The sequence below is a fragment of the Lagopus muta genome, chromosome Z (assembly GCF_023343835.1).
Source record: "Lagopus muta isolate bLagMut1 chromosome Z, bLagMut1 primary, whole genome shotgun sequence".
NCBI classification, from domain to species: domain Eukaryota; kingdom Metazoa; phylum Chordata; class Aves; order Galliformes; family Phasianidae; genus Lagopus; species Lagopus muta.
Window position 1 is genome coordinate 34,075,985 of NC_064472.1, and position 18,278 is coordinate 34,094,262.

General features: G+C 35.5%; 1 protein-coding gene across 4 annotated transcripts in view; it reads left to right on the forward strand.

Annotated features, from left to right (window-relative positions):
* DENND4C (DENN domain containing 4C) overlaps window positions 1-18,278 on the forward strand; it is an 80,443-nt gene that overhangs the window by 7,276 nt on the left and 54,889 nt on the right. For 3 of the 4 annotated variants that reach the window (XM_048931670.1, XM_048931672.1, XM_048931673.1), the window contains exon 2: window positions 13,012-13,329. In XM_048931670.1, coding sequence (XP_048787627.1) covers window positions 13,028-13,329 — 302 coding nt within the window. In that variant the 5' untranslated portion in view covers window positions 13,012-13,027. Of the gene's footprint in view, window positions 1-3,128; window positions 3,270-13,011; window positions 13,330-18,278 lie in introns of all 4 variants that reach the window. The other variant, XM_048931671.1, reaches the window with a different exon arrangement.

Below are 18,278 nucleotides of genomic sequence, written 5' to 3' on the forward strand. Positions count from 1 at the left end.
AGTTGCAGAAGAGAAGTTTCTTTCAGGTTTTGCTGTCAACATTTAGTTATCCTACCCAGCTTTTTTTAGTCCTTGAAGATTTGTCACCTCTCTGTTTTGTGTGCTGACTTTCCTCAAAGGGACGAAGACTGGGTTGATCATCTGAGTTAGAGTGCCTGCTTTTGAATTGTTGGAGTGATAAGTACAAAGTTACTGCAGATGACTCTATTTGTGTCCCTGCTCTTTTTGTCAGCACTCAGTGTTGTTGCTGCCCTAGCCCTGTTAAGAAATGACAAAGGAAGGAAAAAAATCTCAAAAGAAAGGGAAGCATTAAAATCACTGCAGTGGGGAGTTTTATCAATTGAGAAGAGTGAAGATGTTACAACATGGTGTACTTGGGAAGAGGTTGTGATAGCTGATGTAGTTTGTTTGTTTGTTTTTGTGGAGTGAGAAATTGTGAATTCCAGTCCACTCTGAATGGTGATATCCTATGTGTGCATACACCACAGCAGCTGGGTGTAGGAGGAGGGATGGGGCTGTGCTGATGAGAGTCATGTGGAAATATTGTCTGACTTTTTTAAGGAGTTCAGGAAACAAAACAGGTTTGTTTTTATTTTTAAGAGGGCATATTTATTTTCATTATACTAAATTGTTTGCAACTAAGTTAAAAACATTTATTATGAGTATTTTACATTGGAGTAGGTACCCACCCTTCTCCTTGATATACATACATATCAAGGAGTTGGACTCAATGATCCTTACGGGTCCCTTCCAACCCAAGATATTCTATGATTATATGTTGATATACGCAGAAGTGAATGTGTTAAACTTTGACAAAAATGGACGTTTATAGTAACAAAGGGTAATAGCAATAATGTGAAGAGCACAGTGGTTTTAAACAGTAAATCCATAGTGATTTATGCATTGTGTTTCCTTTGCACTATGGATTCAGTACTCATCTTTGCCTTCAGAATGTTTTCAAAGTCCTATCATAGATTAGCTTTGGGTTCTCTGAAGGGATAGTTCTTCAGATTTTTAGATATATTGGACACTGTTAACAACATTGGCTGAAACTTTTAAACACGAATGTTTCTTCCCTGCTTTTTGTGTGTTATTAGCTCAGCTGGTATGTTCTTTGTAATGAACATACTTAAGCACTTTTGCTGTTTAAAGGCTGTATATATATTCCCAGAAAATCAAGTTTACAGTAAATGTTTTGTCTGAGAACTCCACCAATGCTGAGTAACACAGCAGAGATATTTTGGTTGTTAGATGATAATTATAAGGAATGTCTAAATATGGGTCAGCCTTCGCATTTACTTGCCAGCTGGTGAATGATAGTGTTTCATCACAAAATCTCAGTCTTCCTATTCTTCAATAGCTTTTTGTTGCTTGAGAAAAATGTTTATTGATGTATTTGTCTGTGTAAGTAGTATCTTTATGATGCATGATCTTTCAAAAATGTTTTCTTTGGGAGTACACATAATGATCTCATTTCACATACATTCAGGCTTTAACGGTTTCAGATATTTAGTTCTCCCATATATATGTTCAGGGCTGTAAGTAAGCACAGCAGGAAACGGGTAGGTAACTAAGGCTTTCAAGAGATGGAAATGCAGGGTTTTTAAAATACGTTGCGGAGTTCAGAAGAGGGGAGAAGATTTCTTGGTGTTGTTGATGAGCTTCTGTGATTTAAAAAAAAAAAAAAAAAAAAAAAAGTATGTATATTTCTTGTTGCCTCACAAGTAACTGAACAGTTCAGCATAAAAGAAATAAGAAAATATACATTGGATATACAGTGTTAATATTCTTATCTGCGAATGAAGGTTATCTTTGTCAGTGTAAATTTCAGCAATAATTTCTGTTTTCGGAGAAAGAAATATGGGGGGCAATTGTTGACCACTAATGCAATTTCTGAGGTTGCTGTTACCCATTTCTTTGTTCTTTGTCTGTAAAGGTTTTTCTTAAACAGTTGACAATGCAGAAAGCAGTTCTGAAAGCTGAAGGCACCCACTTTAAGGCATTTATGTTTGATTTGTGTTTGTAGTAATTTCACTGCAAGTGATCTGTGAAGTGGTTGCTGCAATGGAGGTGCAGAAATAGTATATAGGCAAGGTCTTGGAGCATTTGCTGCAGAAGGGCTAGCACAAACCCTCATTGCAAAACTGCTGCAGATTAAGAGTTTGATAAAGGCTGGTGCTGGGTAAAGAACAAAAAGCTCATCCTCTAGGCTCCTTATTGGTGAAGCATAAAACAAAAGCCATGAATATTCAAACTGCTATCAACCATGTGGTTTGGACTTTTTTAAAGCCATCTTGGCAAAAGAGTGTTTCTTAATGAGAAATTGGCAAGAGGATTAAAAGACAGTCTTTCTGAAGTGTTAATAAGCTCCTGCCAAGCTTCAAAAGCAGCAGGGAGAGAATGAAAATGCTGACATGAAACCAAGTGTTTTGATGCTGCTGTCATAAGCTGGATAAAAATGGGAGTCATCCTCTCAATAACTGGGAATGTGTTTAGTGGTGTGGGTATAGGCTGTTGGAGTTCTGAAATTGTAGATGAAGCGACTTAGGCTTCTTGTGATAAAGTTGTCAATGGAGGGATCTATAGAGAGTGACAGTCTGCTGCTGTGTTTGTACACCCAAAGATGAAAAGATGTAAAACAGAGTTCCTCAAAATCAGCAAAAGGGGTATTCTAGACCTGTGGTATCAGGAGATTTTCAAGAAGCATGTGCTTTTCTGTATTATGAATAGCTAACAGAAACAAAATGAAAGTATGATTGTATGATCTGGCAAATCTGTCTTTAGAGATTCTAGCAAAATAATGTTGGTTCTAATAACTTTCAATTCTTAGTAGAGAGAACAAGTATCAGACTTTTTAGTTTACTTGGTTAACTTCTGAGCTGAATTTGAAATGGAACATCTTTTTGTCCCTCCTTTTGACCTCTCCACACAAAACACTGTCCAGCCCTACCTGCTCAAAAAACAGCAAAGAAAAACCATGGAGAAGAAAAAAAAAAAAAAAAAAAAAAAAAAAAAAGCACAAAAAATCCTACAAAAAAAAAGTCTAGGAGATTTGGGCTCCCAGATGGCACTTAACTGCTGGACTATTGTCTCTTGACTTTTTCTTTACTGTTTTATTTTTGTTTCAGGCTACTATATTTGACTTTGCTCCAACAGAGTTTCCAATTACAGAAAGCGTTCTCTAGCAAAGAATGTTTCCAGGGCTGCAGATGTTTGACTCATTACATAATACTGAGCATGGCTAACCTTTAAAGCTTGCAACTGGGGCAGTAAGTACACTTTATAATGTACTTCCTTTGCTCTGAAAACTATTACTAGTTTTCTTATTATTAATGTTCTTCTGATATTTTTATTACTAGTTTTCTTTGTGTGCTTTTTTTTTTTTTTTGCTTTTTTTTTTTTCCAGTGGCTGGAGTGGTTACTTCTTGTCACTGAAAGCCTGGTGAAACTGGCTTACTAAATGCGTATAGTTGCTTGCTGATCATTATTCTTCCTTTCTGACATATTTTCAATTTCTGTTTTCTGTCCTTGGCTGTAGAACTTCATTTACTGGTACCAAACTTGTCTTCAACTGATTCCAGCTGCTGTTCCTCCAGTCTCTGAAGGTCACTTCAGAATTTGCATTTTGGCCTCATAGTCTGTAACTGCTCCAATTTTTGTAGTATTGGACAGTTCATAATTACTGTTAAAAAAAAAAAAAAAAGAAATAACACCAAAAAAAAAAACAACCAAAAAAACTGTACAGTATGGTAAATATGGCCTGGAGCAGGTTTTAGTTCTTACCATGCCCATTCCTCTGCCTCCAATTCTCTTTCCAAGTAGGATATTTCTGAGTGGCATCTGCATAGTCCTGACTATCTTGGGTCACAGGGTCTATTAACCTAGTGATTTTGTCTGTCAGTTGTAATTCTTAAAGGTTTAAACCCTAACTGCAAGACTTTGATTCAGAAAGCTTTTTTTCCGTGTTTGATATAAGCATTTACATTGTAATGTCACTGACTCACTGTTCTACAGCAACAGTAACTGGATTTGCTAACACCCTTAAAAAAAAAAAAAAGAAAAAAAAAACTAAGTTCTGCATCCTAAAACAGAATGTGATGTTTTCAAACTTATCTTTAATTTTTTGCTGAATAATTTCAATTTATTAAATATAAAGTTGAAAATTTGACTAGTTTCCTCTCTTCTTTTGATTATTTTTTGTTTAAGCAACCCAGGGAATTGCACATAAGGCAGGACAACGAAATGCAAGGAAAATTCAGGGCAATAGAGATCAATTATATATTTTTGTATATGTCTTGCAAAACTAGTTAATTATTGCTAGGTAATTATCACTTACTACAGTAGTGGATTTACAAAACTAGATTAATTTCGTCACCACTCCTTTATAATATGAATCACACTGCTGTGTCATTTAAAAGCCCACAGTTTGAATCTGGAAAGAAAAGCTACGTTGGCATAGAAGAGAGACTGTTTCCAATTATTTGCTGAGCATTTGTTACTGATGCTCATGGAAAATCTCAGTAATAAATCCTCAGAGATACCAAATGTCTGCCCTAGTCAAGCTTTAAAGAACTATTGATATCTTTAGTTATATTAAATGTTCTAGCTGTGGTATTTTATTTAGCCTTTGGTCTTTGGGTTTAAAGTATGTCTTCTTATTTGGTGCTTGGTTTTTGTATTTCATGAAGTTGTTTATTTTTCAGTATTTCAGAAGCTTAAAGCAAAAATGTTTTTATTCTCAAATATTCAGTTTGCAGAACTAAGACACCTGACTGTTTCTTGGGGATGGGGGGAAGGCAGCTGTTTCACCTAGTTGTATTCCAAGACTTGGTGCCCTTACTTACATAGCAGTTTTTCACCTGAGGTTATTTGTACTATAAAGCCTTGACAGAACTTGTTTTCTGGATGAAGTTCAACTAGGTGATTTAAAAAAAGAAAAAAAAAAAAAAAAAAAAAAAAAAAAAAAAAAAAAAAAAGAAGAAGAAAAAACAAAACGGTTTATCTCTTACTTTGTCCTCAGATTTGTTTTTCTGGTAATATAGACAACTATGAAATAGTCAGCTTGTGTTTTGTAACCTTCATAGTTACGCAGCCATTACATTCTCAAATGTTCACTTGAAAACTTAATGAATAGTCCAGTATTTGCATATGTGCGTGTTCAGACCCAGTCACAAGTGACATCCAACCATTCTTGTTCCATAGCTGGCTGTGTTAGGACAGGTAGAAGGTGGGCATTGCATGTCTATGAAGTTGTTTTCTTAACTCTGTTTTTGAATGATCTTGTGAGTTAGTTGAGTGAGTGTTTCATTTTCTAGTTTGACCAATATAATATGCATTCTAAAAAAGAAAGTCTTTGAATGCACATCTAGGGGTTCTTTTTCTCTTGTTCCAGATTGCATGTGACTAATAAACTGTTAACTGTTAATCTGAACATGTTCAACATTGTTGAATGAGTTTATAATGTTCCATTCTGTAATAGTCTTAAATTGTCCACAGGTCATGTGAATGCCCAATTTCAGCTGTTGCACACACACCAAATTGAAATGAATAGGTAGGAGCTGCATACTTACCTGAGCACAGAGGGGCTTGCTTAGTACTGGCAGTATATGGACAAGCATAAAGGTGTGAGCAGTGTTAGCAAAGATGTGTTGAAATGGAACAAATGACTGGAGTGCAAGCTCTTTGGGAACCCTGCGTGCATCGTCCTTTGCATTTTGGCTCTTAAATTACTGGTGACTCTCTACTGGTGATTATTTGTGCCAGTTGTGCTTAATCCTGTGAGGGTGCATCTGTGTGGTGCAATCAAATCTGCATTTTGTGTTTTAAAGAAGTCTAAAACAAACCTTGGTTGCTGAGTCCATTATTGTGTTCTTTGTTACTTTTCAAAGTAACTTTGATTATTGGCTTTTATGTATTAAGATCTCGTTAAAGAAATACAGAATTGGAGGCACTTAGAATGAGAGCTTCTCTTTTCTTGAATACGGTTAGTATTGAGAACTACCTTTCTTACTATGGGTGTGGAATGCAAGTAGGGTAGAATGCAGCCTGAAGAAAGTACTATTGTTTGTTCAATGTTATGTTGTTGATGCAATTCCACTACTGTGGAGTTGTAAAAATATTGTACTAATTGTATCAGTACAAACTTCATGAGAGATAGCAGCTTCATCACGATTGTATTTCAGTTTGATTTTTCTTTTTTCTTTTTTTTTTTTTTAAAACTAACAACCTAAGCTCTTAGGTGTCAGTACCCTCACTAGTGATCAAATGTACTAAGCTCAGGCCTTAAGGTTCTGCTTTCTCCTGTTCATAGTAACTAAAATGCCTTGTTGTGATTTAATATCACTAATATTTGCAAAAATTGGGGTTTTTTTAGTCAATGCAGTTAACTTCTTTGCACAAATCTTTACAGTTGCTGCAAGAGATTACATAGAGACTTTGGTATTTGAGATGTGTGCAGAAGGAAGAGGAGGTGCAAGCTGAAGGACTAGTGCAGCCTAGCTTTATCTCTTCGCTGTGCTTTGCCACTTGTATATTTAGCTTCATGAAAGGCAATTACAAATCTTGTTTCACCTTCTTTCTGTTTTGAATTTTAGTTTAGCTGTTGCTAGTTCAAGAAGTAAGTTGTCTTGCTAGTTACATATATTAAACTCTTTGACTTTTGTTTGCTAAGTAGTGCTTCTAATGTGAATCAGGGATGTTTCCAAAGTGACTCATTAAAAGAATGCTGCACTGTTTGCAGTGGTAAAAAGTTAAGATTTCTTAACAAGCGTAATGAAGATTCTTTTTCACAAAGGGAAAATAAATTGTTCTTCCCATTCTATAACCAATAATACCATTTACTCTTGAACAAGATGAAAGAAAAGCCAGTATGAATAGAGAAAAAGATGCAGGTATCTTCCCCCTCTGCACCACAGAAGGGAACTTTTCTTTTTGAATTTTCAGGGCTTTTTTTCCCCTCCTTAGTTCACTGGAAACAGTGAAGAAATCGTAAGTATAAAGACTTGTTTGAATAGCTTACTAAGTTCTGTATTGTGGAGTTGGTTATTTATGATTATCCCTTTTTGGTCTATGAAGTTTTGCTTCATGCAGTGGCTGAAAAAGCAAAGTAATGCTTCTGTCTTACTTGTATTTTAGCCAGCAAATTTCCCAAGTGTTGCGTATGACCTCCTGACAAGTTATCTTGTCCAGCAGAATCTTTGTTTTTTAAACTAGTTTAGTGAATTCACTGTCTTCCCTGGTCTTTAGGATAGCTTATTTTAGCAATAAATCAGGAGGATAGAGTGGAGGTACGTTTTTCTTCTATCTCATTTGCTGACAGTAGTGAAGTATGACTCATTTGCAAAACTCAGTGTTTGTTAGGACTCTTGAGTTGTGCTCAGTATCTGCTTTGCTTAAAGATCTTAAGCTGGCTGCTGGTTGGCTGATTGCAAAATAGATCTTTCAGACACAGTGCACAAAAAGTGATGAGATTATTCTTGAGTCTGGAGTGAAACTTAATTCCTTACTAGCCTTGTTATAAAAATATTTTCTGTTTTGAGGAAAGTATGCCATCTTTATGTAAGTTGGTCATTGTGCATGCAGTATGCTTGCGCACAAATAGTTTGTAAGTAGTAGGTTGTTTCCACACAAATTTCTTTGGTACCATCACTGTCTGGAAGAAGGTTGAAGTAAATTTAATTGTTTGCTAATTCATGCATTAATCATTTATCACATGCAGAAATACCTTTAAAATTTCAGTTCTTTGACCACGTTTTCAGTATTTTCAATTAATTAGATTTCTGGATTTCAATTACAATGAAAATAGGCTTTATTTTTGTCATTCAGGGTCAAGAATATTTCAATTCTTTGTGTTCTTATAAGTAGTGAAGAAAAGGTGACTGGTGTAAAGAGTCTGTCTATCTTGTAAGCCTTCTGCTTTTTCAGGAAGTTGTTGCTGTTCATAATGAAATCACGCTGTGCTAAGAAGTAAAATGGATTTCTTCTTTTGCATGAAGATTTGCATATGTTTTGTGTCTAAAACTGTTTTCTATTAAATGTTAGCTTTCTACTGTTTTGATTTCAGTTCTTCCTAATGGATAATTCTTTATATATATATATATATTAAAAAAAAAAAAAAAAAAAAAAAAAAAAAAAAGTTTAGCTTACTTTTGTGTATTTTTTTTTCTGGTGTGCAATATAGGCTTAGGAAAAACTTAGAAAATTCAATTTGAGGATATTAGTCTGTATTAAGTTTTCTATGTGGTCGGTGGTGTATTCGAAGATGAGTAAATAAGGGTCTTTTACAACCAACTTGATTTTTTTGTGTGTGGGGGGTATGCTAGTTGTCCTACTGAGACTTTACTAACTTTCTGAGAAGATGTAAGATGATCATTTCAGTTAGATGTTAACTGAACAAACCTTTTGCATCCACACACACACACTCTTGGCATGGTTTCATTTTAGTCTTTGCCTGTTGATATCCAATATTTGTGCCACTTATTTCTGGAAGTTGGAAGAAACAAGTAGTGAAGGATTTGCCTGTACACACGCAGAGGACAACTACATTGCATGGGTAGATATTATTACTCCCAAAGGAGTGCATACACACAGATTTTGAAGGATAGCTTCTCTTTACTAGTGTCAAGTAAAGTACTGATTTATCTTCTTTAGTCTGCTTGTCCAAAAGCACATTCTCCTGTTCTGTTGTTGTTGTTCCTGAACTTATGCTAGGTTACCAGTCAAATTTAAGAGAATAATTGAAAACTGATGTTTTAGAATTAAGGGTGGCCTATGCTTTGAATTAGATCATTTTGTCACCTTTTCAAAGATATCATGAAGTACATTGTAAGTTTTGTCACTTCATTGATGAAAAACACTCTTCTAGAAAAAGGGTCTCTAGTCTCTACTAAGATGAAAGTTCCTGGGAAGTAGTGGACAAATTTTATTTTCTCCATCACTCTTTTTGAGCAGATCTAAGCTATACTCTAAAGACAGGTAACAAAACACTGAAGCAGTTTTGATTCAGCACAATTGGCTCATTTGATGTTGGGGCAATGTGTTACAGCAATAGTTTTGATCCTGGAGGCAAGATAATTGAAAAAGTTCTATTTGGAGTTTTAAAAACCAATGTTAGGTTTATATGTTTGTGTTGCTTCTGTTTCCTGAGTTGGCTCTGCATCTGCTCTGCACATTGTTTGGTATGAACTTGGATCTTGTTGTGTGGCTGTCCAGAGTGTATTTTAAATGCTTTCTGAAATACTTCAAAATCTTTTTAGATAAAAGCTTCTCTGTGTAATGCCCCTCCTAGCATCATTTCCAAGAATCTTCTATTAGTATTTTGTTTTCAAAAATAAATGAGATTATCTAAACTTTTGGCAGGGTGAATATATCTCACACCTCTGTTACAAGCAAATGTTCCTTGACTGCAAGTAGTGGGCATAGCAGTAAAGCAGATTATGTCACAAATGAATTCTCTGCAGAAGGATCTTGGGAAAGCAGTCCTGCATCCAACACAGTTAAGATGAGTATTTACTGTTACTCAGATTGGCATGTTGAAGTGAAGAGTTGTCTCCTTTTCCCTTTTTTTGTGAGTAATACACAGTAGAACTTTTTTTTTTTTTTTTTTTTTTTTTTTTTTTTTTTTTTTAACATGTATGTATATATCTAAAGAATAGAAGTCTTCAGATCTGGTAATCTGTGTAAAATGAAGGCTGAGGACTTCATCTAAATTTTGGAATTGAAGAGCTTTAAAGCGTATAATAAAAGCAGTACAGCTATGAAATAAAATGCAAATGCAGTACTTCTTCATCTTCACTTCTTTGTGGCTGATTATATTTTGCTCTCACAATTTTCTTTTATTTCACAAGAATGGCTCTTGTTGCAGTTATAGCTACCTGTAAATTGAGAGAGTTGCAGTGTAGTTGTGTGGAAAGAAGCTTGTAACTGAAGGCTCGGGGTGCTGTCAGTAAACACTGAAGCTATTTCTAATAATTTAGCATTTTTTCATAATAGTGTCTTAGTGAGAAACCTTTCTCCAAAAACAATTCTACTATGAAATCTCCCCTTAAGAAAGGCTATGTTTCACGTGAAGCTGATAGCTGACTTTTTATATTTTAGATATAACATTATGGAAGCACCATAAAAGTTACATTCCAGTTGTTAGAAAAACTGTTGTCTTTTTTAGAAAGTTAAAGCTAATGTGGGCTGTATTTCTGGCTTTGAACAATGAAAAAAAAGTGTGCTTTTCTCTCTCTGTGTTTTTTGCTGAGCGTAGCCTTTGGCTTAAGTGGGGTGTTCTTTTCTGTGGTGTGGATCATAGATAATTTATGTGTCCAGTGACACTGAGATAAGGGTACTAAGAGTAGCATGTTTGCTAATTCTTTATGAGGTATTACAAAAAGAGCGGGAAATGGCATTTTCATCTTGAAGCCCTACAAGTTGCACTTCTTTGTGTTGTTTTTTTTTTTTCACTGCAGTTCAGAAGGCAGAACATCCTTAGGGTAACTGAAGTCTGAAGATCTGTTTCTATTTTGATGGCTGTTAATTTGTAGCTTAGTCTGCACTTATATCTATAAAGTGTTGCAATACAGAAGATGCCCATACATTGGTGAGATAGCCATGGCTTAGGAAGGGCTATAAAACTAAGATCTCTCTTGAGAAGCCATTTGGCTTTAAATCTTTGTGAAATGGGAAAACATATTCTCAAATAACTGAGTTGTAGTGCTTACGTGAAATCTTTTAATTTTGGAGAAAGGAACTTTAGAACACTTAAAAAAATTTCCTAAATGTTGTGCTGACATATGAAGCTTGTGTGCCAAGTCTCAGCTGAATTGTCAGGTGACTCTGACTTCTGCCTTCCACATTACACTGATTTGCTATGACATAAATCATAACCATAGCTCCTTAGCAAAAAATTGCTACAGTTTCATTGATCCCCACTGGAAAAATTTGGGAAAGGATTCTCATAATTTCCATTCTAACCTTTCATATTTTAGTATTTAATTTTTCCAAGTCCTTTTCAATTAATTTCTTCTGTTTACTAAGGAAACCCACATTACTCAATTTTAAATAACATTAGTGCAATTTCTGTTACTACAACTGTGGTCAAAAATAGAAACTGTTGTGAGCTTTTTAGCTTTGTATACTGTTACTGTTTTATTTCCTTCTCTATGTGTAAGCGTTTTAACTCTTAACATTGAAAGAACATGATGTTGAGACATGACAACTTGTAGGAGTAGTGGAAGACTGGATAATTTTAACAAGAAATTTGACTTTAGAAGAGCCATGCCAGCCATTTTGGCTCAGGACTTTTTTCTTTCTTTTTTTTTTTTTTTCTTTTCTTTTCTTTTTTTTTTTTTTTTTTTTTTTTTAAGGGAGAAGTTTTTCCTTTTTTTCTTTTTATTTATTTATTTATTTATTTATTTATTTTTAGGTAAACAGAAACATTTTAGAATCGTGGTTTTATGATTAATCCAGTGCAAGGCAGTGCAGCTGCTGAAAGCTGCTGCTTTTCTGCTGAGATAGAGTCACCACATAATTACTCTGGTTGAACACTAGACAGTCCTTGCCAGGTTAACATTCAGCCAGAGCAATTCTTCTTCCAGTTGATTTCGTAATTGCACAGACTCTGTTTCTGGTCAAAAGTGAGGTGGGAATGAGTAGTAACAGTATGAGGAGCGTCTTTTTAATGGAAGCACTAATTTATATGAGGTTAACCTGAAGCCATTAGCCTGTGCATTTCATGATGACTTATGTACCTGTGAAGAGTTTGATCACTAGTTTAATGGTATTTATGACAGTAAGGAGGATGAGCTGCAGTGAGTTGTGAAGTTGAAAGTCACTCAGAAGCTTCACAAGCAGATATGGCACTGAGGTCATTTTCTTGTTCTTCAAGAGATCTGAGGACAGAACATCTGACAGAATTGAACTAAACTGGAGAAAGGAGGCAAAATAGGCATATACTCACAGGCCACCTTTCTGTTAGTGCATGTTAATGTCTGTGCAATTACAGTGGCAATGAGGATCTTGTAAATATGAGACATTTCTCAATTTTGGTGCACTTATGCACAGAAGAGATTGTAGAGATTATAAGGGACTTCTGGATCGTTCTTAAATATTTCTCCATCAGCTTTGAGAGGGATAGGTATTTCATGAAAACTGATACTTGAAATTGTACTTGCGATATAGAAGTGTAGTCTGCCAGATAGTTTTGCTCATTAAAAAAAAATGCATTCCACTGTTTTAAAATCAGATGTTAAATGAACATGCTGAGTATTTGGAGAACAAATCCTTCCAGATCTAGAATGTGCAGCTGAACAGTGATATATATGAACAGTGATATATACAGCCTAATCAGCTGATGAAACATGGGCTTGGATATGTGATTTCCGTAAATTATTTCCAAATGTTAAAGTTGCCTGCTGGATGTGTCAATGCTGGATGTGTCAATGCTGAATGTGTGCCTGCTATTAGGCCTAACATACGGAACAAAATGGGTGAAACATGCAGATGATAAACTAGTGAGCAAATGGTTTAAATTGTTCTCTCTTCTGAGAGGAAAAAAAGTAAGTATGATTCTGTAGACAAATTACTTAGTAAATGATGCCTGAAAAATACAGATCATTTTAGTTAGGGGTACCTGCTTTTATTTATGGCCTGTGAAGAGCTTGAATGATCTAATAGCTAATTTTTTTGTGCAGCTGCTGTGTTAGGAACTTTGACCTCTATATCTCACTTAAACTTCCTTGTGCTAAAACACTTCTGTTACAGCACTAGAACTGGAATGTAATTGCCTGCCTATCTTTCTGAGTTTGTGTTTTCTTTGTTTGTTTTTTTTGTTTTTGTTTTTCTGGAGTTTTCCTAGAAATTCTAGAATTTCCTAGAATTTCCTAGAATTCTCTGAAGACTGTATAGAATTTTTTTTATTTGCTTAATTTTCTGAAATATTTTAAATGGTGATAGCTTGACAGCTGTTTAGGAAAAGGTTTATTTTGAATGCAGTGTGTTTGATTTATTTCTCTTTATTTTCCTTAGGAGTACTTTCATAACCATGATAGAAGACAAAGGCCCACGGGTGGCTGACTATTTTGTAGTGGCAGGACTGACTGATACAGATGCTTCAAACCTCTTGGACCAAGAAATAAGCCGTCATGAAAGCGGTCCGAAGGCTCCAATCACTGACATTGCTGTGATAATTAAATCAGCTGGTGAAACTGTCCCAGAGGGGTACACCTGTGTGGAAGCCACCCCTACAGCCCTCCAAGCCAATCTAAACTATGGAAGTCTTAAGAGTCCTGAACTTTTTCTCTGCTACAAGAGAGGCCGAGACAAACCACCTCTTACTGACATCGGGTGAGATATTTGTGACTATTTAATTCCTCCTGTAGTGATGATAAAATCCTGCTCTTCACTGGTGATGCTGAAAACAGATATGCAAAAGATAACGGAAGCATATAGTTTGGAATATGTATTACTTGTTTCATGTATCTGTGTGGCATTTTTATTCTGAAATAAGTTTTCAGTCTTCTAGTGAACTTGTCTTTTTGAAAGGAATGGGAAAGTTATAACTTGAGATTACATATATACCTAAATGTGGAGCAAGTCAAATAGGAGAAATAAAGTTCTCTGCTGCAGGCTTTATGAAAGGTAAGATAATATTATAAAATCAAGGTATACATGTAGAATTGTGCAAACACAGAAATGTAATATCTAAATATGTGAAATCACCTGGAAGTGATAACTAAAGAAATAAATACTGCTATGAGAATTCGCTTTTAGCTCACTTTAGAGTGAAAGATATCGCTTGAAAATTGAAGTACAGTGAAACAAAAGATCTAAATTTAACTACTTGTCCAAATGTCTTGAAGCCTGCGTTAGAAAGTGGTGAGAGATTTTACAAGGGTGCTTGTGAGTTCTGACGTAATCAGCTGCAAACACTTTATATAGTTTGTTGACAACTCCAAACAAAACAAAAAAACTTTTCTATTTTTGCCCAAAGTATAGATTTCTACAGGTTTACTAGTAATGTAATTGTAAGCCTTTAATATATTGTACTGTATTAGAGCATCATGGTGTCTATGACATTTGCGTGGTTCCTGAAATTATTCATTCTCTCTTGATTACATGTGATAATTTTTAAGTATACACTTAAATAACTCCAGCCTTTTTCATCTTCCAGAAATGCAAAGGTTTTTTCCCCTGAAGTCTAAACAATAACTTGTTTTAAGTCAGTTAACTTTAATCAGTGCTGACTTTCGGAATGGAAAAATTACTGCTGATCTCCAAAAATTTTTAAAATACTAGGCTTACTTCTAAAATGAGCTCAAAAGTTGCACAGATGAGTGCTGTCTTTTTCAGTTTCAGTCTCTACAATACAAATTAAATATTTTAACTGCAACATTTGCTAATTCTTAGCTCTAAAATCTTTACTTGCAGTGAGGTAGATCTCTGACATTTCTGTACCTCTTTTTCCTGAGATGTCCTCAGTTTCTGTTTTATCTTACATGTGTTCTTGGCTGCATTTTGCTGCTGCAATATGATAACAAAATAAAATTGGGAGCATCTGTGGCTCTAAACAATTTCGCAAGCATATAGCTTAATAAATGTAGAATGTTTGTTGACGATTAACATGCTTGTGGCTTTATCAAATTAGTTTATCTGTATATGAAAATATGTGATAATTTAGAGTGTTAAGCTATAGAGGGAAAAAAAAAAACCAAGAGCAGAGTAGAACTGAACCATCTGTGTGGCTGGGAATCATGAATGCTGTAAATTTGTTGCTGAATAAATGAAAGGGAGTGTGGAATCTCTGAACTAATTTTATTACTTACAGGATTCTGAGTTTCAAATTTTAAGGTGTATGATAAAAAATCCCCCCCAGAGTTTTGAGGTGATGAGTGTAATAATTTTGTGCTACTACCGTCTTGAGGAAATGTTCCATCTGTAACAACTCGTGCAGCACTGCAATACTGTCCAAATTGCTCCATATAGCACTGTTTCTTTGTTCTTCTGGTAAGGACGTTGTAGAATTACTAGGAATACAGAACTAGTGGAGCAAAAGAAAATGGGAAATTGGTGGGGGTCACTGCAACAATGGTGGTAATCCAATAAATATGTTTGCTTTTCCTCATTTAGTAAATAAGCAATGAAGAGTGAAGTAAAATCACATGTCTTCGTCAGTGATAAGTGTAGTTAATGTCATTTATATGCTGAAGCATGTCAGGCACAATGACTACATACTCTTTGGACTTAAGAGTTTGTGAATGCTAGCTGATGAGTAGAGTTGAGTTTGGGGGAAAAAGCTAGTAGTGAAATCTTGGTAACAAAGTGAGTTACATGATAAGATCTGTGATCTGATGATCATAGTACAAGTTACATAGCCTTATGTATTCAAATTTTAGAAAATCCTAGCTATCTAAACTATGTCCTATTGTTCTTCAGTGAAACTGTGATTTTAAAATAGTTGTTTTCTGTATGTGTGCCTGAAACTGCAGGATAACTGTTGTGATGTGTAGAACTGCAGTTTGTGACTGAGTTATGTGAGAAACTCCACTAAGTTTCAGCAGGAGGAAAAATTTGCAGAGGAAAATTGCGGGAAGTGATATCTAAACCACCAGCCTTCATCCTATGCTTCTGTGGAAGGGACTCTGCTAGTATGTGTTTATTTTCATGTCCCTTCAACTTTTGGAACTTGAGTGCTTGGATCGGTTTTTAATTATCAGTTGACAAGCAAAATAGAGGAATATCTGTCTACTATGAGCTTTCCGGGTAGATCTATTCTTTTTAAATTATTGGTATTTGGCAAGTAGCTTTTTATTCTGTACTTTGTTACACACAGATCTAATAAGGGTGTCACACTTAATAAGTAGTGGCAGACTTTTCTCTCTGAGCAGTGGTGCATATGAATGTTTTCCCTTGCTGCTCCTGCTTTTTTGCAAAACTGTGTTCAAGAGATGGTTTGAGCAATCTACTTTGTGAATTTCAGTGTGTTCAAATAAAAGTGGAATTTGGACAAGAGATGTATTTTAGGTCAAATATACTCTCTGAAGGCTAATTTATTCTGTTTATTTTTAGTTGGAAGTTATGTATGAAAGAATGTTTTAGCTTTAGTTGTCCTTTGAGTCAGCTGACACACTAAATAGACTTAGTAGAGGAAGATTATCTCCTCAAAAGGGTTAAATCCATAGCTGGGTATTGTTTCAATGTATAAACGAACAACTTTGTAATGTAACATATATTACTATAAGAGAGGCATTTATGAAACAAAATAAAATTAACTTACATGAGATAACTCTCTATAAAAAAACAACTATAATTTCATCTAAGGAAGTTACTTATATCTGTAGCATTATGCAGCAAATACACAATTTCAAGTTGTAAACCTATTCATATGTATGTTTTAAAATGACGAATATTTTTACTTATATTGCCATCTGAGCATTCAAATAAGCATTGTATATGTGTGTGTATATACATGTTTGTATATGTGTGCATGTGTGTATGTGTATAGTAGTCCTGAAAGATTTATATATATTTTTGGGGAAAAGGATTGAAGAAATGCCGCTTGGAGGAATGTGCAAAGTGGAAGCGTTGTTCTGCTGTTTCTTTGTCATCTTCCTTGTGTTCTTTAAGTGTGTGCATTGGTAAATAATTCAGCTACTAGTCATTCTGTTGCTTTCTTCCCAAATATTTTTCTTGACATTCCAAAAGTCAGCAAGAACAGAGATTTGAGGTTTGTTTCCATTTAGGTGCAGCAATACATTGAAATAAGATCTCTTTGGTGAGGGAGGTTGATTGTCCCCTCTGTTCCGCCTTTGTGAGGCTTCAGCTAGAGTACTGTGTACAAGTCTGGAGCCTCCAGCATGGAAGCAATGTGGAGTTTTTGGAAGAGGTCCAGAGGAGGGCCATGAAGATGATCAGTCTTATGAAGGCAGGATGAAGGATCTGGGCTTGTTTAGCCTGGAAGAGGCTAGAACCTAGGAACAGACGGATAGTTGTAGGACAAAGGGAAATGTTTTTATACTAAAGGAGAGGAGATTTAGATTGCATGTCAGGGGAAGTTTTTTACTGAGAGTGCTGAGCTGCTGAAGCAGGTTGCCCAGAGAGGCTGTGGGTGCCCCATCCCTGGAGGTGTTTAATTCCGGGTTCAGTGGGGCCCTGGGCAATCTTATGTAGTGCTTGATCTAGTAGCTGCCAATCCAGCCTGTAACACGGCAGTTGGGATTTGATGACCTTTGAGGTCCCTTCCATCCCAAGCTGTTTTGTGGTTTTCTTCTCACTGGATTTCAGTTGTTAGGAATAGAGGAGAATTCCAGAACTGGTTTCTTAGATGAAGGAAAACTTGACAGCGAAATGCGTTTAAGTGTAAGTGATTTTGATCTTTGTAACACTTTCTGTAGAAGAGATCAAACAGAGTCCTAAATTTCTTTTCTTATGCAGAGTTTTTGCATTACTGAGTAATGCTTAAGTTTGGTAACTAGTGCAAATAATATATGTAAAAAAATACTAAATTTCTTAATTAAATTGGAAGCTTTAGTTTGGTTAGAGCTTCTGTGTCAAGAATGCATCTCATTCTGCGTAACTATTTTCTGAAAGTTTGCATTAATTGATTGGGCTAATACTTTTCTTTATTAGAGGTGTGAACTCAAGTTTCAGGGAACTTAAAATAAAATGGAGGACTATCTCACTAGCCAGCATCTTCCATTGTTCCTTAAAACCTACTAGTGTGAAAACTGCAATAGAGCATCTGGAGCATCCTAGAATAATAAAGTACATTTACATGTTTAGATAAATAGTAATAATGGTGGCATTAGAAAGAGAAGGTAACTCTTTTCCCTCTGCTTGACCCTAATTCTGACTCCCATTGTAGTGTATTTTCATTCTATAATATTTGTTTTCTGCTTTATCTTAAATGAGATAAGAATTGTTGTGAAGAGTTAATTTGCATAAAGACTCTAAAGGACAGAAAAATAGTTGGAATTTGAGGACCGCTTTCATTTTTTCTCTTGCTTTATGGGAGAATTGATTCCACTGTTGCAGTCCTGAAAATTGGTCAGCCTCTTTTACTCTAGAAGCATTTGTACACATCAAGTTCAATAAATTCAACAAGACCAAGTGCCAGGTCTTGCACTTTGGCCACGACAGCCCCGGGCAGTGCTACAGGCTTGGGGCAGAGTGGATGGAAGACTGTGTGAAAGAAGTACACCTGGAGGTGTTGGTTGACTCTCAGCTGAACATGAGCCAGCAGTGTACCCAGGTGGCCAAGGAAGCCGATGGCATCCGGGCTTTTATCAGAAATAGTG